The 26,595-nt window shown below is 41.4% G+C and overlaps 1 protein-coding gene across 8 annotated transcripts in view; it reads left to right on the top strand.

Moving 5' to 3' along the window:
- MYO5A (myosin VA) overlaps nucleotides 1–26,595 on the top strand; it is a 290,881-nt gene that overhangs the window by 115,501 nt on the left and 148,785 nt on the right. For all 8 annotated transcript variants that reach the window (XM_073618728.1, XM_073618727.1, XM_073618732.1 and 5 more), the window contains exons 4-5: nucleotides 9,237–9,381; nucleotides 26,358–26,514. In XM_073618728.1, coding sequence (XP_073474829.1) covers nucleotides 9,237–9,381; nucleotides 26,358–26,514 — 302 coding nt within the window. The remainder of the gene's footprint in view (nucleotides 1–9,236; nucleotides 9,382–26,357; nucleotides 26,515–26,595) is intronic.

The raw sequence follows: 26,595 nt of genomic DNA, 5'->3' as shown, positions 1-26,595 counted from the left end.
ACTTATCTAAAAGGGTAGATATATAGAAGAGACTGAACAGGATATGTAATTTCGGGTCCCATCAGTGTGAAAATAGGGATAGGTGTGAAATGCTCCAAATATACCTTCAAGAGGAGTAGAAGCATCTTTTTTTTTCAATCTGGCCTTGCGCCCTACACATACTTTATGAGGTGGGTGCGAAATAGTATCTTACTAGTAGGTGTAGTGGAACACGTCTCCTCTGTTGAACTACGTCATGGTAAAAAAAAAAAACATACAGAAAGTCATAGCAGTAACTATTGAAACAGCTACTTAATCAAAAGAGCAACCAAGCAAATCTTGATGTGTCAGCAGCAGGGGCAATCTTGCCCTGCACATGAGGAACTCTCAACCCATGGCTGCACACAGCTTATTTAGAGGCATGTGGCCCTTAAAGTCTCTGTAAGGTGACCTATGAAGGGATGTCCTTTTGGACTCATGGTCAGGATCATATTGGGAACACCACTTTGTCTGATATGTATAGTAAGATGTATGAAATCTACCCAGTGTGTTTAGCCAGGGATTGGTAGTATTAAGATAGGTAAGCGTCTGGACTCGGCAGAATACATTTTGCCCAGTTTTGGAACCTGAAAGGCCCCTTTAAGCTTCAGTCTTCTAAGCATTGCAGGGTGAGAGTTTACTGGAGGTGGTCGAAGCACATTACTAACTTGGGGAGTACTGATAAAGTGGGAACAGGTGAATCTAGACTGGGTTCATTCAGTCATTGAGTCTCTGATGATCAATCCTCATGAGCTCTGGATTGAGATTTTCTCTGCCTTTGTGGTCTCAGCATCAAGTGGCCACATGGCTCTATCTGTATGTCGATCCAATCAGGGACATCAATTGTCTCACAGTCCAGAAACTTGAAAAGTTGTGGCAGTTGGGAAGGGTTTTTTGTAGGCAAAACCCACAGTTGTCTTTCTTGATATTTGGTGAAAGAGAGTAGCCCCATCTGTATGTCGCCCCCATGGTCCTGATATTGTCAAGCAGTAGCCTCAGCATCTGGATGGCAGCCCTTTCAAGATGAAATAGACCTGGCAGAGAACATCCCTTGGTTCTGATTGTTAGGGGTTTCGGATGGCAGGCACTCTTTTCAAACGGTCTAAATAAGCATCAGAGGAATTGCCTAGGAAGGTATTAAATATGGCATTCACTGTTGTGTGGAGGTCAGTCCCTTGTCCCTTCTGTGGCTTCAGGAATGCATCAGTCCGACTTTATTGTGCCTGCTTCGGTTCTCAGAGTCCTCCAACTGTAGTTGCAGGGAGGTAAGGTGATGATGATGGGAGCATACCACGTCCTTGAGGGATGTTATGCAGGCATCTGACTCAGTATGATGGGACTTGAGTGCCTGAAGTTTCTGGCCTGACAGGGCTGTATGTATGTCCTCTTCTCTTAGCACCCCCCCCCCCAGCTGTGTAAATAAGCTGTAAGCCCTTGTAAGCGCTTCAGTGGTTGCCATGCCAGGACTGGTGACTGGTTGTGGGCAATCCCAGAACAACAAGAACTGTGTGATATAGAGTGCCTGTTTAGACAGTGTACAGTACTTGGAAAAAGTATTCATAGGGGCGGCAAAGTGGTGTAGTGGGTAGCACTCTCGCCTAGCAGTAAGAAGTAAGAAGGGTCACTGGTTCGAATCCCAACCACTACCTGCCTGGAGTTTGCATGTTCTCCCTGTGCCTGCGTGGGTTTCCTCCGGGTACTCCGGCTTCCTCCCACACTCTAAATTGTCCCTAGTATGTATGAATGTGAGTTAGGGACCTTAGATTGTAAGCTCCTTGAGGGTAGGGACTGATGTGAATGTACAATGTATATGTAAAGCTCTGCGTAAATTGACTGCGCTATATAAGTACCTGAAATAAATAAAATAAAATAAAAATAAAATACCCCTTGAAATTTTCCACATTTTGTCATGTTGCAACCAAAAAGGTAAATGTATTTTATTGGGATTTTATGTGATAGACCAACACAAAGTTGCACATAATGGTGAAGTGGAAGGAAAATGATAAATGGTTTTCCAAATTTTTTTACAAATAAATATCTGAAAAGTGTGGCGTGCATTTGTATTCAGCCCCCTTTACTCTGATATCCCTAACTAAAATCTAGTGTAACCAATTGCCTTCAGAAGTCACCTAATTAGTAAATAGAGCCCACCTGTGTGTAATTTAATCTCAGTATAAATACAGCTCTTCTGTGAAGCCCTCGGAGGTTTGTTAGATAACCTTAGTAAATAAACAGCATCATGAAAGCCAAGAAACACACCACACAGGTCAGGAATAAAGTTGTGAAGAAGTTTAAAGTAGGGTTAAGTTATAAAAAAAAATTGCAAGCTTTCAACATCTTACGGAGCACTGTTCAATCCATCATCCGAAAATGAAAAGAGTGTGGCACACCTGCAAACCTTCCAAGAAATTGCCGTCCACCTAAACTGACAGGCCGTGTAAGAAGAGCATTAATCAGAGAAGCAGCCAAGAGGCCCATGGTAACTCTGGTGGAGCTTCAGAGATCCACAGCTCAGGTGGAAGAATCTGTCCAGAGGACAACTATTAGTCGTGCACTCCACAAATCTGGTCTTTATGGAAGTGTGGCCAGAAGAAAGCCATTGTTGAAAGAAAGCCATAAGAAGTACCATTTGCAGTTTGCGAGAAGCCATGTGGGGGACACAGCAAACATGTGGAAGAAGATGATCTGGTCAGGTGGGATCAAAATTTAACTTTTTAGCCTAAAACAAAACACTGTATGTAGCGGAAAACTAACACAACACAGAAGCTGCTCAGAGTTGATGGGAGGATGGATGGAGCCAAATACAGAGCAATCTTGGATGAAAACCTGTTAGAGTCTGCAAAAGACTTGAGACTGGGGCAGAGGTTTACCTTCCAGCAGGACCCTAAAGATACAGCCAGAGCTACAATGGAATGGTTTAGATCAAAGCATATTCCTGTGTTAGAATGGCCCTAAATCCAATTAAGAATTTGTGGCAAGACTTGAAAATTGCTGTGCACAGATGTTCCTAATCTAATCTGACAGAGCTTGAGCTATTTTGCAAAGAAGAATAGGCAAAAATGTCACTCTAGATGTGCAAAGCTGGTAGAGACATCCCCAAAAAGACTTTCAGCTGTAATTGCAATGAAAGATGGTTTTACAAAGTATTGACTCAGGGGGGTGAATACAAATGCACGCCACACTTTTCTCATATTTATTTGTAAAAAATGTTGAAAACCATTTATTATTTTCCTTCCACTTCACAATTATGTGCCACTTTGTATTTGTCTGTAACATGACAAAATATGGAACATTTCAAGGGGTATGAATACTTTTTCAAGGCACTGTATGGGTATTTCAGGGTGTGGGGAGGTGCCAGAAGTCTTCCCCTTCTTTAGTATAGCTTGTAGAGGCAGACTGATTAGCTGAGGAACTTTCTTTGCACAGAGCTCAGGACAGGAACATCTGCCATGGTTGAGCCCCGTCCCCCTGAATGTTTAGCATTTAACTGTGATAGTGCAGATATAAAAGCTTGAGATATTTTTATATATATATATATATATATATATATAGGTGTTACATTTTTAAGGCTTTATTTTCATAATCTAGAATGTATAAAATGTGTACCCTGCCCCACCTCAGTCCCTTCTTTGCACAGGCATAATTTTGGCTGTACAATCTGATCCTGCCATTGTCTGTGACTCAGCAGAGGAGAAAAGCTGACTGTCACATGAGTCAGAGGAACCTATGACTTCTCCGGATTCTGAAAAGTTATCCCACAGACAACATTGTTTATGAGGTTTCCTAAGAAAGAGTTTTATAGACCCCATCATTAAAAGAAAGATTTTCTTTTTATATTTACGATAATTATAACAGTACTTTGATTGCACATCCTATTACCCCCTCTGGGCAATAATTTTCTAACTTATTGTAGAGAGACAGGCAGGGGGAAAAAATTGAAAAATTTTAAGCTGAATTCCGCGGAAAACAAGAATGCTCCCTGGCATTGAGTCTGCCCCCGCACACCAAGGTTTAAATGCACATTTGTGTCTAGGGTATCGAAATAAGCACTTACCCGATCCATACTCCCACAGCGTCTCTTCAAGCTGTAAGACCCGTGCCTGCAGCCTCTTTTCCGCTGCACTTTGGCAGTTGCAGGTCCTCTGATGTCATCAAGTACAGTGCAGGGCACAATGCTCTGCACTGGACATGAGAACGCTAAGTGACGGTCCACAAGCATAGGGAAGCACCCGATGTCAGTGGAGCAGGGGATCAGGTAATTAAAAATATTCTCTGATTCCCTAGACTTAAAGTGGTTCTAAAGCCTAAACATTTTTACCTTAATGCATCCCCCTTCACCCCCCTTTTATTTATCTGAGCCCTCATTTGATCCAGAGCTGTCCATGTCTGCAGCTCTTCTCTCCCCTCACTTTCAGGTCTCGATGGCTTTGTTGGGGCACTGGGAGCCATTGGATAGAGAGGAGGGGCTGGGAGCCCCCCGGTGGGGGACCCGAGAAGAGGAAGTTTGTGGCCGCTCTGCCACAAATAACTATAGAGATGTTTGGTTTTTTATATACATTTTTACCTTTACAATCGACTAAATGTCGATTTTACTCCACTAACCATTAGAAAATGGAACTAATGTTTTGTAAGCAAAAGATTTTCAAATGAAATTCTGCAGGTGTATGGCCAGATTAAAGACAGTAGGAAAGTCAAGGAAAGACACACCACTTCTAGGCTAGCTTCGGGTGCAAAAATAGGTACCAGGTGCAGACCTCGGCTTGCCACCGTTCACCGTTGTTCACAAGCAAGCTACACGCTTGTAAAACGCGTCAACTGCAATCCCTGTATTTGTCTGGCAAACCTTTGACAATAAAGATTATATTCAAGCAAGATTTTGGACTTCCAGTGTGCGACCATTTTTTGTTTATTATTTAAAGACAGTAGTGGCTTTATAATTCACTCCTTCAGTGGTTCTTCTTTCCCCAGAACGCTCAGTCTAAGCAGACTAAAATAACACTGCTACTAATTGCAGATTTCAACTTTTAGTCATTAATCAGTGGCTAAGCCTCATCTCCACCTCTAACCTCTCCCCGACTGCTGATGTATGGAGAGTGCGGTGACACATGACTGTCATGGGATTGGAGAAGGTGTGTTTGTGTGGGTTTAGATTTACAGACTAAAGGCCGACATACAAAGTTTGATTTTCTCTCGTTCCACTGCTGGCACCTACAGCTGTTTGAATAACCAAACAGTGATTCCATCTGTAAACAATTGTCATACCTCGAACTCAGCTTTAAAGTAGAACTATAGGCAAAATGTGTTTTTTTTCATTTTGGAAAGAGTTAGGGAGGGTTTTAATCCCTTTCAGATTTGTTTTTTGCCATCTGTGTCTCATTGCAGAGATTTACCTTCACTTCCTGTCCCATAGCCAAAACAGGAAGTGAGAGGAAATCCCTGCAAATGAAGAGAATTTCTTGGGGACCCCCAGGTCACCAGAACTAGTGTCCCCATTGGAAGATCTTCTCTCTATTACTTTTCTGGGGACAACCTAAAATTTGGAATTCTCTTTTTACGTTCACTTTCAACAATCATAGTAAACAGGACTAGTTGAGAGGGTGAATCTTCAGGGGGCACAGATGGCAATAAAAATGGACGGGGGATCTAAGCCCTCACCACTCTATTTGTAACTAAAAAAAAAAAAATTGCCTTTAGTTATACTTTAAAGCGATTATAAATAATTTTTGAACAAACATGTCTATACTTGCCTACTCTGTGCAATGGAACTGTACAGAGCGACTGTGATCCTCCCCTTCTCAGGCCCCCCACCGGCGCTCCTGGACCCTTCTCTCTGTCCAGTTCCCCCATGGAAAGCCACTTCCCATGGGGGTACTCGTCTGTACTCACTCTTATGCCCCACTGCTGTGTCCATTAACACAGACAGTGGGACTCTGTCCCGTCCCCCGCTTCCTCGTCACTGGCTTTGATTGACAGCACTGAGAGCCAATGGCTCCCGATGCCCCAGCAAAGCCAGAGAGACCCAGAAGTGAGGGGAGAGAAAAGCTGTAGATGTGCACAGTGCTGGATCGAATGAGGGCTCAGGTAAGTAAATTGGGGGGGGGGTTGGTAAAGCAATGCTTTAACCATGATTGGGGTATCATTAACACGAAGACCTCTTTCATACTGATAGCGCCTGTAAAGCGCCTCTCCTGTCACTCCCATGTTAAAGCCCGAGTGCTTTCACACTGGAGCGGTGCGCTGGCAAAAATGCGTAGATACAAAACAATGGTAACGCAAGCATGACGGAAGCGCTAATCACGTATCAGATACACCAAGCAGATATTGCAGCTTACCAGTCTTTTGATGTGGTGGCTGCATTCATTTGCCAGTCTGTAATTATTTCAGCAAGTACAGAAAATACCTGCTGATTTTGCAAGAAATGCAAGATCCTTGTCTCGGCTTACTATGAGCTGAACTGGAAGAAAAAAAACAATATTCTCTTCTTTCTGTAAACAAATATCTTCCCATCTTCCATGTAATAAAGCCGAACAAAGACAGACATATTTAGACAGTTCCCGCTGGCTGTCATAGGGCAGGTGAGCTTTAATGCCGAGCCACTGCACATATATATCCATGAGAAACCGCTCTTCTCTGCTGATCAGAAGTTTCCAATCATGCGATAGCCAATCACAACAGTCACCTTAATGGGAAGCCCACCTCCAGCCCCCAGTGATTGTAAAGGCAGAAGGTTTTTTATTTTAATGCATTCTATGCAAGGCTAAAAAGCCTTCGGTGTGCAGCAGCCCCCCTAATACTTACCTGAGCCCCATCTCTATCCAGCGATGTCCACGAGTGCCTTGGCCACCCGGGACTCTCCCTCCTGATTGTCTGAGACACAGCAGTGGTGCCATTAACTCCCGCTGCTGTCAATTAGCCAGTCAGGAGAGAGAGGGGGTAGTGCTGATCCGTTGCTCATTGTTTGAATGGACACAGAGAGCTGCGGCATGGCTCGGGTGTCCCCATAGCAAGGCACTCGACAGGAGGGAGGGGCCCAGAGCACAGAAGAGGGACCTGAGAAGAGGAGGATCTGGGCAAAACCAACTACACAGAGCAGGTAAGTATAACTTGTTTATTATTTTTATAGAAAAAAAAAAACAGACTTTACAATTACTTTAAGGCCCCTTTCACACGTATGCGACTTGTTTTGTGACTTGGGACTGCAAAGTCACATGACAAGTCGTACCCCTTGATTTCCAATGAGTACCGTTCATATCTGTGCAACTTCAAAATCGTCCCTGCACTACTTTGGTCCATATACTTGAAGATTACACAGGCATTGCTTCAAGTAGCGTCAAAGTCGTGTGACTTTCAGGTCTCACAAGTGTGAAAGGGGCCTAAGAGTTTTTTAAAAGGATGACAGCAGCAGGGGATTTAAGTCCAGCCTCAGTAACAACCATTGCTCCCTTTGTAGATACACTGAATGCATTAGTGAGTGAGTGTAGCTATCCAGAGACAATAAGTGTATTATTGGCTTGATTGTCAGGTAAAAACAAGTAACAAAGATAATGATGTCACTACATCTAAATACTTTAGAGCTATTACAGTTTTGTTTTAGGGTTTAAATACACTTTAATATGTTAATCTAATCATACAAGGACAGGTTATGGCAGTTTACAGATGTGGTTCTCTACTATGTGAAATTGGTGCGGTCAGAAGAGAGAGAGAGAACTGTTTTGTATGGGCTCTTCATCAATGAAACATCTCTTTCCTGTTCAGGTGTCAGTGTAAGGTTCTATAGAGGTGTTAGGCTTCTATTTGAAAGCCAGCCTGTTACTACTACCACTACTACATGTGAACATTATTGAACTTCACTTGGAAGAATGCAGTGAGTACAGGGGGCAAGAGTAGAAAAAGGCTGAATGTCCCGGGAGCCGCACATCAAGGCAAGATCCGCTGTGTGAGGATAAATGGTAGTCTCAGCCTGGACTCCTGCCAGACCACTTCCCAACGCGTTTTACTCCACCCACAGGAGCTTAATCATGGGGATGGGTTCTCCATGGGTAATCTCTGGTTTGTAGAGTGAAAAACATTGGGGTTGTGACCTGGCAGGGGTCCAGGCTGAGACTGCCACTTATCCTCAAACAGCCAGACTTCCGGTCTCGGCCGTGACTGGAAGTGACCTCACCCGGCTCCTCTTGACGAGTTGCGTCACAAATCACTTGACTTTATCAAGTGATATTTGGTGCATTGAATTCAATGAAGGAACGTGGTTGCGACAAAGCCTAGAGAAAGTGCCAAGCCCTTAAATTGTTGACACAACACAAACGCGCTGGTGTATACTGTCCTATTTGCCTGCCATTGATTTTATCACCTAGTGCAGTTATGGTGAACCTTGTCACCCCAGATGTTTTGGAACTGCATTTCCCATGATGCTCATGCACTCTGCAGTGTAGGTGAGCATCATGGGAAATGTAGTTCCAAAACATCTGGGGTGCCAAGGTTCGCCATCACTGACCTAGTGCATTTGGCTAAAATGCTTGCTTTTGCCAAATTTGAAAGAGGTCTAACTGTAAAACAACTGGAGAGTGCAAAATGTGGTGCAGCTGTACATCCACTTCTAACTTCAGCTTGTTCAATTGGTTTGCTAAAAAAAACTGGAAGCTGATTGGTTTCTATGTAGAGCTGCTCCAGATGTTGTACTCTCCAGTTTTAGGGACTCAACCCCTTTGACTTTTTCATTGTAGAAGCACTAGCTGGATAACGGAAGAAACTGATGAATCTGGCTTATTGTGTTATGTTAACATGAGAAATAGAAGAAATAAAAAAGGAATTAAAGAAAATATAAAAAAGTGCCCCTTTCCTGCTTTCAACAGGAAATCATATGTGTGTTTACATAAGTATAAAACATGTGACTCTCACTGTTTGTCTGGACCTTTCTATGATCCATGCATTGCAAGCAAGATCTGACGTTGTCTTGAAATTCTACATGTTGAAAAGCCTTTGCAAATTGTGAACAGTATTGTCTTCAGTGAATCCACGTGACTGTTTGCAGATCTCACAAATACTGTCAAGTGATTAACTTGGCTCATGGAGACTTCCGAATCATTTGAGTGTTTCACTGGAGACTTTTACGCTTTAATAAATGTAACCATAAATGTTTTCCCTGGAGTCTGAAAACTCTAACATCCTAAATGACTTGTGATTTTCTCATGACATGTTTTTTCTTTTTTTTTTTCCAGGCATAGTTCTTGTAGCGATAAACCCTTATGAACAGTTACCTATCTATGGCGCCGATATCATCAATGCGTACAGTGGGCAGAACATGGGGGATATGGACCCCCATATTTTTGCAGTGGCAGAAGAAGCATATAAACAAATGGCCAGGTGTGTTGTGATATAATGCATTTTAATATTTTATTTTGCATAGTGTGTTTAAATAAGTGACCTAGCCATTGGTTGGTGAATTTAAAGTGTTTCTAAAGCCAAAACCCTTTCAGTTGTTTTAAATCGCCCTGCAATTGTGGCAACCCTCATCGCGGGAAGCATGTCGCCCAAAAAAAGTTCAAGAGCTACGTTTGGGCAACATGCTTCACGCGATGAGGTTTGCCGCGATTGCATCACGATTTATCAATCGCGGCAGAACCGCACCGCAATTTTAGGTGCCTCTTACATGTGCATTTTGCTATTTGTCATTCACACCTCGCCGATTTGAAATCATGGCAAATCTGCCCACGATTCAAAACACTGAGGTGGGAATGCAGTCTAATGAATGCAAAGCGTTCTCTGATTGAGGTGGGGTGTTTCAATTTGAAAATGCCTGTGGTCACTATGCAGAAGGGATGCCACTTAGTGTAGGACCCAGAAGATTTGCTGCTATTACTGAAGTAGTGCCAACAATTACATTGATTTGCATCTTCCACCGCAATCGCTCAGGTTTTAGATATGCACAAGCTGGACCAATGTAACTATGCAATACAAATCATAATGGCCAATTCACACCACAATGCTCTACATTTGAACACACGTTTGCTTGTGTTTAGATGAGTTGCATTATGAATCGCACTCATTTTTAATGAAAAAAATTGGTCCTTCACGATTTTTAAAAATGTAGTGCTCTGCAACAAACAGTACATTTGAACGTGTGCTGCATTGAACTGTATATATAGGTTGAGGTGCAATTACCAATGGATGGCAACATTCCGCAGCACACATATACAATGCTGTATACTGGTTTATATTATACAGTGTCATGTGAGTTAGCCCTAAAGTTATTGGACTGATAGATTGAATTTGTATATATTTTCCTGTACTATGTTTAAATTGAAAAAAATCTTTTTACATTCTATGTAACTTTAATATTAATGGACTGTGAAAGCCAGCTTGGTAGTTGGTCCTATATTAAACAATGGAGAATTGGCTGAATGTTTTGTTGGTGCATGATAAGCAAGTCCTTTCAGTGGTGGTTCTCTAATGGTTTTTTTTTCTTTTGGTACTTTTTTTTGTGTCCTCTAAAATGGCACCTTATGCACATTGGTACAATTAGACATAATTCATAAGCATAATAGGGAACCTTAATTGAAGAACCATGGGGACTTTCATTGCAGTCCCCCTCTTTTTTAAAAATGTTAGTTTCTGGCTGAGATACTAAGCCAATGGCTTCATCATGAAGAGTCAGTTATGTACACAGATTGAGTGTTGTGACATCAATGACTCTCCAGGTCCAAGGTCAGTGACCAAAGGTGTTGAAGACAGACAGGTACCTTGCCTATAAACTATAAATTTCCTATACTAGATACGTTTTGGTTTCTCCTGTCCAAAACATAACATTTTGGGATCCAACTTTGTATGATAAATGAAGCAACCACGTGCTTTACAAGATTTTTAGTGATTGGTGATTTTGCTGTGCGCTGTAGCTGGCAGTATCTGACATTGAAACAGGGTGTGCAGTGATTGATACTTTAATTTGGCATTACTAGTTTTTTCTTTTAATATCTCTCGCTTTCTCTTCCCTAGAAGCCCAATACAGTAGAAACAACTGCATGCCGTGTTTATCCATTCAGCACTGAATGTTAGCCACTAGTATGTCAGGGTAGAAGGGTCCCCAGTAGTTTGATGTATTTGCTACTATGCAACACCATGGAAGCTAAAGGCTCATGCAGACAGTCCTCAAAATTATTCTTAGCTGGAATTGCGTACATGAATGTACTTGTCCTCCTACACAGACATAATTGACTTGGCTCAGACATTGCTCAAGGATATAGATGTCTACAGTTATACCCCTTCTAGTGATAGTCCACAGTGATCATTTTCTCAGTTCAACAGAGGTCCAGTATGTTGAAAACACAATCATTCATCTTGTGCTAAAGTGTTACAGTGCTTCTTGTGTGTAGCCACACTGATTCTATCATGTTTCCTGGCCAAGGCCCTTTCACTTGAAATTCTTTGTCACGCATTTTGTGAAGGTTTTGACTCTTATCTTGAGCTTGTCATAAGTTACTTTTCAAGTTCATTCTGTGAATTGTCGTAATAGATATTCTCAATCATAAGTATTCATTGTAGTTAGCAACTATGGATTATGTACCGTATATAGTGCAATTGGGCAATCATCTCTACTTGCAGTGGTGGCCCGTCCATAAGGGGCGCAGGGGCGCTTCTCCCCTAATCCATGCGCCCGGCCCCTAATCTACATGCAGGGCACCAGACGCATGGATTTCAATGGGGTTTTTTTTTTTTTTTTTGAAGCACGTGATTAGAGCCTCTAGAGGCTCTAACTGGCTTCAAAAAAAGGGTGAATTCGGGGCGCAGAGCACTGCGCCCTGAGCCCACCCAGTTGTGTGACATTAGCAAATTAATATTCGCTAATGTCTTCCTGTTTCTCCACCCAGCCAATCAGGAACTCCCATTGACTGGGAGTCCTAAGACCCGATTGGCCGGGAGGAGAAGCAGCGAACGCCGGGACACGGAGGAGATGGAGAGGCGAAGCGGCGACCTTGGGGTAAATGCCGATCGATCAGCGACCGGGGGTGGTGGAGGTTTGGAGCAACTGGGGGGGGGGGGGTTGGGGGGCTGGGGGTAGATGTCTCAGGTTTGTTTGCCACCCCCCGCCCGACAGGTGGAGCACCAGCAACCACTGTGTACTTGTGTAGCCCAGTTACAGTACATCTAGTTGACTGAGATTCTGAGGAATCTGATGAATCAGTATATTCCTTCCCCAAAAATTGTTGTAGAATTCATACACATTTGTAAGACATGTGAGGAGTTCAATAAATCACAAGGGATAAGCTTCAAAACGACACAAAGAAACCCTCTAGTGGAACTTTTTAGGGGAATGACTCCAAAAATAGTGTGTGCAGACAATAAAATATAAAAAAATATAGCTTAATACAATTTCTAAAAAACATCAATACATAAAAGCTTTTGTCAAAACTGCATGATAAATTGATGTCATAGATAGAAGAGCATATTCACACCACTGTTTACAACATTCATGTGCAATTGTACAGAGTGAAGCTCTACACATTTCAAAGTTTTTTGGCGTAATTCCTCTTCATCAGGAGCAGGTGGTGTAGAAATCTATGCAATCTACAATTCATAAAGATATGAGTAAATACAAAATATATGCATACACAAATTAGGACACAGAAATTTGTCCATAGGCAAGCACTATATAATTTTGGAAAACATTATTTACTGATCATATATATATATATATATATATATATATATATATATATATATATATATATATATATATATATATATATATATATATATATATATATATATATATATATGTGTACATACATGCAGATATCCTGATGCTTTTTACATCAGAGGTAGGACATAGGGGGAGAGAAAGATGACAAGGAGAGAGAGCTGCTGCAAGTGTGAGGGGTAAGATGCACCGGCGGCCACCAAGCTGGAGGCCAAAAAGGGGGAGCAACAAACTACAGGAGGATGAACCCAACCCAAAGCCAAAGAATCGACTATGGACCATATTGATAGTGCGTAATGAAATGCATGTGCACACAGAAGTGAGCGCATGCCAATTCGATAGTGGAACATAATGAATAAACAATGAACTCAAAAGGCATACCTCACTTAAAAGTGGGGGGGGGAGCCAAAGGTTAGGCCTCCAACAAAAGTCCCTAGGTGTATGGACCCAGAAACCAGATATGGGATAAGCTTGAGATGCCAAAAACTGGGGAAAAAGTAGACTGGTTGGTTAGATGTGTCTTATGGCCTGTAAGAATGTTTAGCAATTCGATCCAATGCTGTTTTTGTCATCAGCCATGTTTCATATGACCAGTAACAAAACACTGGCCACCGCCCACACCCATAACTGGCCTTCACAGTAAGGAGCACATGGAGGGCATATACATGTAAGACAAAGACAATTCCATAGCTCAACTCACCAACCAGTCTGCTGACCAACCAAATTAGCCTGTCTAACCGTATGTTAAAAGCAGGGGTTTAGTTAGCACACATTTGCAAACGCATGTGAAAGCTGCAAGGCCTCGTCAAGGCACCCTGTATTACTTGCAGTCCTAACATTAGGACTGCAAGTTATACAGGGTGCCTTGACGAGGCCTTGCAGCTTTCACATGCGTTTGCAAATGTGTGCTAACTAAACCCCTGCTTTTAACATACGGTTAGACAGGCTAATTTGGTTGGTCAGCAGACTGGTTGGTGAGTTGAGCTATGGAATTGTCTTTGTCTTACATGTTTCATATGACACCTTACTGGTGGCTGTCAGATAATCTAATCTGTGTGAAAGGCAAGGTTCTTGAGATTCTGTACTACCTTTTTGATCTGTCTGCTCTTTTTATTTATTGGAGGAAAGAGTTCCGTGATACATGAATGCAAAAGAGTTTAGTGCTTTTTATCAGATTCTTTACAGACCTAGCTGTAGAGCTATATGGTGGATGGTATCATGGTTACAACATTATTTCAAAAAAGGAGGCTAGCAATCTGATATTTATATTCATGAATCATCTTGCAATAAACAAAACCACCTATAAGGGCTTATGTACACTACAGCTCCTAAATGTAACTCAATGTACACATAGGCTTTTAGAAGAGTTTAGAAGCTGTTGTGGTTAGGAGAGGTTCAACCTCCCACAACCTCCCTCTCCTGAACGCAGAACAATCATGTTCAGGATAGAAACGTTTTGACCATTGGCTGCAAAACGTGTGTACATGAGCCCTAAGAAAGCCTCACCTCTGCCCTCAACCCCACTGAAGAACACAAATTAAGATGGTTCTACTGGGAACAAATCTGATACTCTGCGGAAAATTTACAAAACAGGTGGGGTGATGTTTAACCTCTGATGCTTGATGATGCCACACTCTCCTTCTCCACCCTCCCATCTTCTTATCCACCCTGGTAACCTACTGTGAACGTTTGACTGTAGCTAAGCCAACCATTCCATACTTTCCTGTTTATTTTTTAGAAAGACCCTCAACTTTTAGAGTCCCCCCACCTTTTATAAAGTCAAAAGTTGGTTTCCACCAAATTCTTCATCTCACTAGACAATGTTATCCCGTGGGCAGCATCATTCACAGGTAGTATTTAATTGAATTTTGCATCCTAATCTGATATTTTTCCAGGTATTTTCGTATTTTCATACTTTCCAATTTGTTAAATTCCTAATTGTATTTTGCTGGTACTATATTTAAGTATAATAAGTAAAAAAAAAAAAAAATCTGTTATGTAGCAATGCCATACATATTGCTGATTCTTTTGTAAGATACATTTTAACTTCATTTTTGAAGTTTATTATGAAGATAGTGCTGACAACAAATGCATATTCATAAAGGAAAAAAAAAAAAAAAGTTTTAAGGTCCGTTCACATAGATGTCCAGTTCAGTCAAGTTGTGTTTTAAGAAAAAAATGATTTAGCCTAGGTTCACATTGCAGCGATCGGCGGCTATTACCGACTTTGTGGCGCAGCACCGATTTTCAAAAGTAGTTTCTGTACTTTTTTTTTTGGTGACTTCGGGTTGCGATTTGTATAGACATCTGTGCAGCAACCGCACAGATGTCTCTAAAATCGCCCCCTGAAGTCGTGACTGATATGCGGGAATGAAATCATGTGAGTTCACCTGAACTTGCACGATTTCAATCCCGCTGTCAGTGTGAACCTGGGCAAATACTGATTCAGGTTACATGGGCTTACGTCAGTTTGCAAATGCTTCTTCAGTTTGCATCCACTTTTGCATCAGTTTTTTTCATGTCTGTTTTTTTTTTTCAGCTATTGAAGAAAATGCTGATAGGTGGCAAAAGTATAAACAAAAAATGGGGTTGATTTAGTAAAACATAAGAGTGCAAAATCTGGTGCAGCTGTGCATGGTAGCCAATCCGCTTCTAACTAAAGCTTGTTCAATTCAACTTTGACAAAAAAACCTGCAAGCTGATTGGTCTTTATGTAGAGCTGCACCAGATTTTGCACTCTTCAGATTTAGTAAATTAGCCCCTATATGTTTCTTGCCTAAAAACAGACATCATCCATTTACATCCAGAAAAACAAAAAAGGACATAAGCGGATATAGCCAAACGTACGTCCATTTACATCCTCCCACCCATTGACTTACAGTGGGGACGGAAAGTATTCAGACCCCCCTTAAATTTTTCACTCTTTGTTATATTGCAGCCATTTGCTAAAATCATTTAAGTTCTTTTTTTTTTTCTCATTAATGTACACACAGCACCCCATATTGACAGAAAAACACAGAATTGTTGACATGAAGTTGTTGTGAAAAACTGAAATATCACATGGTCCTAAGTATTCAGAGCCTTTGCTCAGTATTTAGTAGAAGCACCCTTTTGATCTAATACAGCCATGAGTCTTTTTGGGAAAGATGCAACAAGTTTTTCACACCTGGATTTAGGGATCCTCTGCCATTCCTCCTTGCAGATCCTCTCCAGTTCTGTCAGGTTGGATGGTAAACGTTGGTGGACAGCCAATTTTAGGTCTCTCCAGAGATGCTCAATTGGGTTTAAGTCAGGGCTCTGGCTGGGCATTCAAGAACAGTCACGGAGTTGCTGTGAAGCCACTCCTTCGTTATTTTAGCTGTGTGCTTAGGGTCATTGTCTTGTTGGAAGGTAAACCTTCGGCTCAGTCTAAGTTCCTGAGCACTCTGAAGAAGGTTTTCATTCAGGATATCCCTGTACTTGGCCGCATTCATCTTTCCCTCGATTGCAACCAGTCGTCCTGTCCCTGCAGCTGAAAAACACCCCCCACAGCATGATGCTGCCACCACCATGCTTCACTGTTGGGATTGTATTGGACAGGTGATGAGCAGTGCCTGTTTTTTTCCACACATACCGCTTAGAATTAAGGCCAAAAAGTTCTATCTTGGTCTCATCAGACCAGAGAATCTTATTTCTCACCATCTTGGAGATCTTCAGGTATTTTTTAGCAAACTCCATGCGGGCTTTCATGTGTCTTGCACTGAGGAGAGGCTTCCGTCGGGCCACTCTGCCATAAAGCCCTGACTGGTGGAGGGCTGCAGTGATGGTTGACTTTCTACAACTTTCTCCCATCTCCTGACTGCATCTCTGGAGCTCAACCACAGTGATCTTTTGGGTTCTTCTTTACCTCTCTCACCAAGGCTCTTCTCCCCGATAGCTCAGTTTGGCCGGACGGCCAGCTCTAGGAAGGGTTCTGGTCGTCCCAAACGTCTTCCATTTAAGGATTATGGAGGCCACTGTGCTCTTAGGAACCTTAAGTGCAGCAGAACTTTTTTGTAACCTTGGCCAGATCTGTGCCTTGCCACAATTCTGTCTCTGAGCTCTTCAGGCAGTTCCTTTGACCTCATGATTCTCATTTGCTCTGACATGCTCTGTGAGCTGTAAGGTCTTATATAGACAGGTGTGTGGCTTTCCTAATCAAGTCCAATTAGTATAATCAAACACAGCTGGACTCAAATGAAGGTGTAGAACAGGGATATGCAACTAGTGGACCTCCAGCTGTTGCAAAACTACAAGTCCCAGCATGCCTTTGCTTCTGGATGTCATGCTTGTGTCTGTCAGAGTCTTGCTATGCCTCATGGGACTCGTAGTTCTGCAACAGCTGGAGGTCCGCTAATTGCATATCACTGGTGTAGAACCATCTCAAGGATGATCAGAAGAAATGGACAGCACCTGAGTTAAATATATGAGTGTCACAGCAAAGGGTCTGAATACTTAGGACCATGTGATATTTCAGTTTTTTAATAAATCTGCAAAAATGTCAACAATTCTGTGTTTTTCTGTGAATATGGGGTGCTGTGTGTACATTAATGAGGAAAAAATGAACTTAAATGATTTTAGCAGATGGCTGCAATATAACAAAGAGGGAAAAATTTAAGGGGGTCTGAATACTTTCCGTCCCCACTGTACATTTTGGTTTGGTTTGGTCTGGATCTGCCTGACAAACCGACAGATGAATCCAGACTCAAAGAGCCCTTCATAACAATTGGGGTTCTCCTCATACAATTGAAGCAGTCTCTGCATAGGAAATAGGACAAACGCTATATATTTTCCTTTTTACACGTTTACTCTCAAAATCCATGAAAGATCCTTCAAATAATTGTGTTTTGTAGTTATTAGTTTGCTGCCAGACCTCTTTAGCTGCACCTTTGGGCTTGTCTGATATTCTGTATGAACACATCCCCGGTTTGTTTCTGACAGCCTTGCTAATGATTCAGCATATGATGTTCTGCTTGGTAAATATTGCATGTCTGGAGGCTTTAAAGCACAAAAGACGGCCTCACACGCAGTCATTTTTTGTTTTTCTTCTCGCTACTAGGCAAAAATATGTACCATCAGTATGTGACTATACCTGTCTGATGAATGGTTTGACTATTTAACTAAAAGGAAATATGAAACACTTAATGGCAAAGGCTTGTACACTTATATAATAAACACGTGTCCAGGAGCACAATATGATTATTCATTGCTTTCATGAGTTTTCTCTGGTGGTTCTAGTTTTCTCTCACATCCAAACATATCATTTTGTATATAGAAAAAAAACCTGTGTGCTGCCAAACAATGTAATAATAAAATAAAACCATGTGTTAAAGGGCCAGCTGCTGCAATCACCTAATGTGTGTTCCTCGCACGAATGAATGACAAAAAAATAAATGTGCTGAGCTGCTGGTGTAGATACGTGCAAATGTCATATACCAAAAATTGTGAAATAAATAAACTCACTATTCCTATAGACAAGTTGAATAACAACATATAATCCTCTTTAGAAAGAGGTGTGCTAAATATTGCACCAAATTTAATACAGTGATGTGAGTCCAAAATATTAGTGCTAGTAATTTCCTGTATAATTATGGAATAATTCTTTATTCCATGAGAAATCCACCATCGAATGTCCTTCACCTATAGCAATAAGCTCCCTAAACGGGGAAGAAATGCCAGTAATTTGAAACCCAAGTCCAGGTGCTGCAAGTTAAATATGCTTCACCAGTGCTCCACCAAACCGTGAAAGTAAGGGTGGACCCGTACCTGTATGCTAGACCTATAGCATAAGTCTAGAAGCACTTCTTCCTCAATTCCAGGGGTAATCAGATGTATACAAACGTCCAGGAACTGTCTCCAATCTTTCCTATCCCTCTATTCTAATAGTCTCCCCAACTTCCACATACGTTCTATAGGCAGAGCTCAAGACTACAGATAGACTTCCATAGTGTAGTAAGTCATATACCAGTGATTTTATTGATATTAAAAATGCACTCACATATTGGATGCTTGTGACATAGCAATCCGAATTTAAAAGCAGATCTGGCATGTAACAAACCAACTTTTCACTGAACCTCGTATTCCGTCCATGACATCACCTGGCTCTTTTCCACACGTATCGTCACTAACCACGTGACTTCACTGATAAAGTCGCGTGGATGAAGTTATGTGGTTAGTGACGATACGCCAGGTCCTGCCCCCCCCCCATGTGAATGGTTATGGGGTACATTGTGCCCATACTCGTTCACCAAAAAAAGTGTCAAAAAGAAATAGGGCTGCAACTAGCGATTATTTTCATAATCAATTAGTTGGTCGATTATTGTTTTGATTAATCAGATAATTACCTTAAACAAAGTGTGGTGTATAATTTAGTTAATATGTAAAGTTTAAAAAAAAAAAAGGCAATTTATTCCTAAATATCTATATGCAGAGGTAAATATAAATAACCAACTATATGGATGGGGAGCTAAATCTCTAATCCATTCTGAGAAGAACAGACAGAAGAGATATACTGTATATACTATTAGAGGTTGAATCTGGTAAATATCATCAGACTCGGAGATCAAATTTTTTATTTAACCACTTGCTGACCAACCGCCGCAGTTTTACTGCGGCAGAATGGCACGGGCAGGCGAATCGACGTTATGGTACTTCGCTTCCTTAGGTGGCCACTAGGGGCGCGTGCCCGCCCCCGGAGCCAATGCGAGTGCCCGGCGGTCTCGATCGCCAAGCTCCCGCGATCGCTTGTGACATGGCGAGAATTGGGATCTCTGTGTGTATACACAAAGATCCCAGTTCTCTGTGGGGAGAAGTGACAGATCGTCTGTTCATACAAGGTATGAACAGCGATCTGTCATCTCCCCTAGTCAGTCCCACCCCCCCTTCAGTTAGAACACACTTGAGGGAACACAGTTAACCCCTTGATCGCCCCTAGTGTTAACCCATTCCCTGCCAGTGACATTTTTACAGTAATGCATTTTTATAGCACTGATCGCTGTATTAATGCCAATGGTCCCAAAAATGTGTCAAAATTGTCCGATGTGTCCACCATAATGTCGCATTCACAATAAAAATCGCAGATCGCTGCCATTATGAGTAAAAAAAAAAATAATAAAAACGCTATAAATCTATCCCCTATTTTGTAGACGCTATAAATTTTGCACAGACCAATCAATATAGGCTTATTGCAATTTTTATTACCAAAAATATGTAGAAGAATACATATCGGCCTAAACTGAGAATAAAATTGCTTTTTTAAAAAAAAAAATGGGGATATTTATTATAGCAAAAAGTACAAAATATTGTGTTTTTTTTTTTTCAAAATTGTCGCTCTTTTTCTGTTTATAGTGCAAAAAATAAAAACCGTAGAGGCGATCAAATACCACCAAAAGAAAGCTCTATTTGTGGGAATAAAAGGACGTCAATTTTATTTTGGTACAACGTCGCACAACCGCGCAATTGTCAGTTAAAGCGACGCAGTCCTGAATCACAAAAAATGCTCTGGTCAGGAAGGGAGTAAAATCTTTCGGGGGTGAAGTGGTTAAAGAAAAAAAAAATAGACTGTTTTACGGATTTTCAGACAGAACTGTAATATATTATGTATGAAAGACTCCCTTGTCATAGGCAGGTGGCTTGATAAAAGCTCCCTGCGCCTGCTGTCACTTATGCTGCTGGCCATACAAAAACATGTCATACATAGTTACATAGTTACATAGTAGGTGAGGTTGAAAAAAGACACAAGTCCATCAAGTCCAACCTATGTGTGTGATTATGTGTCAGTATTACATTACATATCCCTGTATATTGCGGTCATTCAGGTGATTATCTAATAGTTTCTTAAAGCTATCAATGCTCCCCGCTGAGACCACCGCCTGTGGAAGGGAATTCCACATCCTTGCCGCTCTTACAGTAAAGAACCCTCTACGTAGTTTAAGGTTAAACCTCTTTTCTTCTAATTGTAATGAGTGGCCACGAGTCTTATTAAACTCTCTTCTGCGAAAAAGTTTTATCCCTATTGTGGGGTCACCAGTACAGTATTTGTAAATTGAAATCATATCCCCTCTCAAGCGTCTCTTCTCCAGAGAGAATAAGTTCAGTGCTCGCAACCTTTCCTCATAACTAAGATCCTCCAGACCCTTTATTAGCTTTGTTGCCCTTCTTTGTACTCGCTCCATTTCCAGTACGTCCCTCCTGAGGACTGGTGCCCAGAACTGGACAGCATACTCCAGGTGCGGCCGGACCAGAGTCTTGTAGAGCGGGAGAATTATCGTTTTATCTCTGCAGTTGATCCCCCTTTTAATGCATGCCAATATTCTGTTTGCTTTATTAGCAGCAGCTTGGCATTGCATGCCATTGCTGAGCCTATCATCCACTAGGACCCCCAGGTCCTTTTCCATCCTAGATTCCCCCAGAGGTTCTCCCCCCAGTGTATAGATTGCATTCATATTTTTGCCACCCAAATGCATTATTTTACATTTTTCTACATTGAACCTCATTTGCCATGTAGTCGCCCACCCCATTAATTTGTTCAGGTCTTTTTGCAAGATTTCCACATCCTGCGGAGAAGTTATTGCCCTGCTTAGCTTAGTATCGTCTGCAAATACAGAGATTGAACTGTTTATCCCATCCTCCAGGTCATTTATGAACAAATTAAATAGGATTGGTCCCAGCACAGAACCCTGGGGAACCCCACTACCCACCCCTGACCATTCTGAGTACTCCCCATTTATCACCACCCTCTGAACACGCCCTTGTAGCCAGTTTTCAATCCATGTACTCATCCTATGGTCCATGCCAACGCACCTTATTTTGTACAGTAAACGTTTATGGGGAACTGTGTCAAATGCTTTCGCAAAATCCAGATACACCACATCTACGGGCCTTCCTTTATCTAGATGGCAACTCACCTCCTCATAGAAGGTTAATAGATTGGTTTGGCAAGAACGATTCTTAATGAATCCATGCTGATTACTGCTAATGATATCATTCTTATTACTAAAATTACTAAATTACTTATTACTAAAATCTTGTATATAGTCCCTTATCATCCCCTCCAAGAGTTTACATACTACTTGATGTTAGGCTAACTGGTCTGTAATTCCCAGGGATGTTTTTTGGGCCCTTTTTAAATATTGGTGCTACATTGGCTTTTCTCCAATCAGCTGGTACCATTCCAGTCAATAGACTGTCTGTAAAAATTAGGAACAACGGTCTGGCAATCACCTGACTGAGTTCCCTAAGTACCCTCGGATGCAAGCCATCTGGTCCCGGTGATTTATTAATGTTAAGTTTCTCAAGTCTAATTTTAATTCCGTCCTCTGTTAACCATGTAGGTGCTTCTGTGTTGTGTCATGAGGATAAATACTGCAGTTTTGGTTACTGAAGCCCCCAATTCACTCGTGAAGACTGAGGAGAAGAATAAATTCAATACCTTTGCCATCTCCCCATCCTTTGTAACCAGATGTCCTTCCTCATTCTTTATGGGGCCAATATGGTCTGTCCTCCCTTTTTTACTGTTTACATACTTAAAGAATTTCTTGGGATTTTTTTTGCTCTCCTCCGCTATGTGTCTTTCATGTTCTATCTTAGCCATCCTAATTGCACCCTTACATTTCTTATTGCATTCTTTATAAATTCTGAATGCTGAGGATGATCCCTCAACCTTATATTTTTTGAAGGCCTTCTCCTTTGCTTTATATATGCATTTTTACATTGGAGTTAAGCCATCCAGGATGTTTGTTCGCTCTTTTAAATTTATTACCCAATGGGATACATTAGCTAATGCCCTTATTTAATATGCTCTTAAAGCAAACCCATCTCTCCTCCGTATTCTTTGTTCCTAATATTTTATCCCAATTTATGCCTTTTAGCAAGGTTTGTAGTTTAGGGAAGTTGGCTCTTTTGAAATTCAGTGTCTTTGTGTTCCCTTCATGTTTCCTATTTGTGTGATTTATACTGAAACTAATTGACCTGTCTTCCTTCGAAAAAAAATTTAAGAATGTTTGTTCGATTTTCTAATTATTAGTGGGGTCAAATCAACCGTTTTGGACCACAGTTATGGGAAAATTTAAAGGAGCAGAATAGAAAATTTCTTGGTCAAATGAATTTTCAGACAGTGTTACGTGGTTTTCGTTCAGAAATTACATTCATTTTAAAAATGAATGTAAAAAGCAAGTGAAAATTTTCAAACATTCTTTCATTCAATGTACAAAGATTTTTTGTATGAATTTTCTCGTCCCGTCAATGAGACTCGGGTGATCACAGATCAGAGTAAGGGGTCGATCCAGGCCCCTTACCACTTGATCAGCTGATCACGTGATGTAAACAGAAGATCGGTAATTGTTTTGTTTTTTTTCGGCTTCTGTGCAAGGGACATCGGTCCCGAAGAGGAAGAGGCGAAGCCAACCTCATCTGTGCCAACCAGCACCGTCTGCCAGTGTCCACCAGTGCATAACCGTGCCAGCAATCAGTGCCACCTATCAATGCCCTTCAGTGCTACCTCAAATTTGTGTACAGTGTCGTATGACCGCGCAGTTGTCGTTCAAAGAGTGACAGCGCTAAAAGTTGAAAATTGGTCTGGGCAGGAGGGGGGTTTAGGTGCCCAGTAAGCAAGTGGTTAAGCAGTATAGGTTACATGCCCTTGATAAGCAGAGGGGAACAGATATCTTTTAAGGCTCCCTGACTTCTGTAGTTTTATGATTCTTGCAGGTCTCTGTACCCCATGTTGAAGATCATATTCATTCATCTCCAGTTGTTAGAAAGCGTGTAATCCATTGCAGACAATTCTAGTCATTTTGTACCATAAGCATCATACGCATGCATCATACATACTAGGGGGAGTACCACTGGGGGAATCAGTGGCTGAGAAGGATCTGGGTAGTGGTGCACTGAAACCCGAAAATTTAGGATACACTTGGCCAAAACCGAAACCGAAAATAAAGTTTTTTTAAAAAAATGTGCATTTTTATAAATATTTGTATTATATTCGACTTTTTAATTAATTAATTTAAATGAATATGAATTTATTGTCGGCCATTATTGGCACATTTTGAAGCAGTGTTAACAATCTTGCTTGTTGCATTTTTAGTGCATATTTTGTCTGTTAAAGAAAAACGCACCAAAAACGCACTACCACAATTGAAATGCATTGAAAATGCAGCAAGTACGCATCAAAAATGCACCTCTGTTACATTTTGATGCATTTTTTAATTCACATGACCTAACACACCATAGCAATGTAAAATCGTGGGCGTTTTCGGCAGCCATTATCGGCACTTTGTTTTCTTTCGACACAATACTGAAAGCCCTATTATCAACCGAAGTTTCGTAGCATCACTAGATCGGGGTGTTATGGTAGATCTTAAGCTTAAAATGGTTGTAAACTGCGGATGTTATTAAAAAAAAAAAAAAAATACACCTGCGAGTCAATATGCATAATGTGCTAGTATGCATCGCATTATGAAATATTCACATTGGAACAAAGCACTCCAGCTCTGTGCGATCACCGCTGAGAGGGCTGACATGTTCGCCCTGTCTTTGTTCCGGGTTCAAACGCTTTGGCTATGTGATTGGCCGGAGCCGTGATGACATCACTCCTGTGAATGCTCGTGGAAGCCCTCGGTTCTGGCAGGAAACCCTGAAGTTCCGGCAAGGTATGCTGGACCTTCAGAGCGCATGCGCCAGTGATGTCACTGGCTGCATGCAGAGTGAATATCTCTTACACGGTGCACGTTTAGGAGATATTCATTTTACCTACAGGTACGCCTTTTTATAGACCAAGTGGGCTTTACTACCACTTTAATAATAGCATGCAGTGCCAAGCTGTGGTTTCCAAAGTGAGCAAAATCCTTTCTTGTATTAAGAGGTATGGACTGCATAGTTACATAGTTATAGTTGGTAAGGTTGAATAAAGACAACAGTCCATCCAGTTCAACCTGTGTTGGTGTGTGTGTACGTGAGAAAGAGACATAATTTTGCCCCTGTACAAATCATTAGTAAGATCTTGTCTGGAATATGCAGTTCAGTTTTGAGCACCAGTTCTCGTAATACCTTGGTTTGCGAGCATACGAGCGTTTTGAAAGACAAGCAACATTTTTTAAAAATTCTTGATTTGATATGCGAGTGTTGCCTTCGAGCAGTAGTTTTAATGTAACAAAATTACATGTTAAGGAGTCTGGTGTATCCATGTAAAGCAGCTGGTGTACAGCGTACAGTACAGCGTTGTATGTGGCCCGAGGTTTGGGGGTAATGGTGGCTCCCAGCTCTTCCTGGAGACACTCCCAGCTGGGTGGGGCGGGCATAATGCACGTTCGGAGCACCCGGAAGTGATGTCAACAGTTACCGAGTGTCTCTGAGTTCTCCAGGAATCGCTGGGATCCACCATCGCCCCCGAATCTCTGGCCACATACAGAGCTGTATACTTTACACAGCGGCTTTACTGTACATATACACAGCGGCTATACATGGATGAGCTCCAGACTCCTTAACAATGTGAGTGTATTTCTTTTTTTTTTTTTTACATTAAAACTATGATCCTTCTCTTTTTTATTTTTATTTTTTTATTTTACATTATTTCTGCTACAGTACTGTACAGTATTATGTGATTTTGATCATATTTATATGAATAAATGGTTGCGGAACGAATCATCTGATTTTCCATTATTTCCTATGGAAAAATTTGCCAGCAGTAGCATGGTCGGCGGCGCAGACCCGTTCCCTGTCTACCTGTCACCTACCCACGGTCAGCAGGTAGCCTGCGATCGACGGGTTGCCAACCCCAGGATTAGAGGAACTGAATTTATTCTTTCGATAAGAGGAGATTAAGGCGGGGAAGGGGGAAATGATCTACATGTATAATTATATAAATACAGAAGTAGTCCATATGGTGAACTCGGTGTAGATGTATTTACTTTAAGGCCGGCCATAGACGGAGTGATTTTCTTTCCTGACTGTGCTGATGGGGGAATCCCTCCTGCAGAGCCATTGTGTTCTCATGGCAGGGAGATGTAAAATCCGTCAGGCTGGTTGTACCCAAGTTGATTGATTTGATCAACTTGGGTACATATACCTTGCCTATACATGGTTCGAGATTCAAACCGTCTATGGCCGGCTTAAGGTCCTCACAGAGGACAAGGGGGCAGGCTTTACGTCTAGAGGAAAAGAGATTTAACCTCCAAATACAGAAAGATTTCTTCACAGTAAGAGCTGGTAAGAGCTGTGAAAATGCGGAATATACTCCCTCAAGAGCTGATTCTGCCCAGCTTAGTATTGTTTTAAAAAAGACCTGGAATCTTTCCTAAATGTACAAAATATAACTGGATGCTAACATTTATAGGTAATGTTGATCCGGGGAATATCCGATTACCTCTTGGGGCTTGGGGGATCATTTTTTTTTTTTGGAGCAAATTGGATCATGCTTTTTGTTTTGTGTTTTTTTTGCCTTCCTCTGCATCAACTGTGGGTATAGGGTTGTGTATATGAAGGTTTTGGATTTGTGCATGTTTTTTTATTGTTTTTTTCAAGTGCGTAAAAGCTTTGGTATTTTCTGAACAAGTTAGTTGGGAAAGTGTCATCATGTGTACATTAAAAATATAACATGGAGCATTTTTTCCTTTACAATGTGGTCCAGGGATGAGAGGAACCAGTCCATCATCGTGAGTGGGGAATCCGGTGCAGGGAAGACTGTTTCTGCTAAGTATGCCATGAGATATTTTGCCACTGTCAGCGGCTCTGAGAGTGAGGCAAACATAGAAGAGAAAGTGTTGGCTTCTAATCCAATTATGGAGGTAAGTGTAACCAGTAGCAATGGCAGTACCCATTGTATACGCCCAAAGTGTCTCTATCTGTATTTAGCATATAAATTTAAA

Source organism: Aquarana catesbeiana, linkage group LG03, assembly GCF_042186555.1.
Source record: "Aquarana catesbeiana isolate 2022-GZ linkage group LG03, ASM4218655v1, whole genome shotgun sequence".
In the NCBI taxonomy this organism is placed as follows: domain Eukaryota; kingdom Metazoa; phylum Chordata; class Amphibia; order Anura; family Ranidae; genus Aquarana; species Aquarana catesbeiana.
The sequence above is the reverse complement of the archived record's forward strand: the minus strand, read 5'-3'. Positions and strand labels throughout refer to the sequence as shown.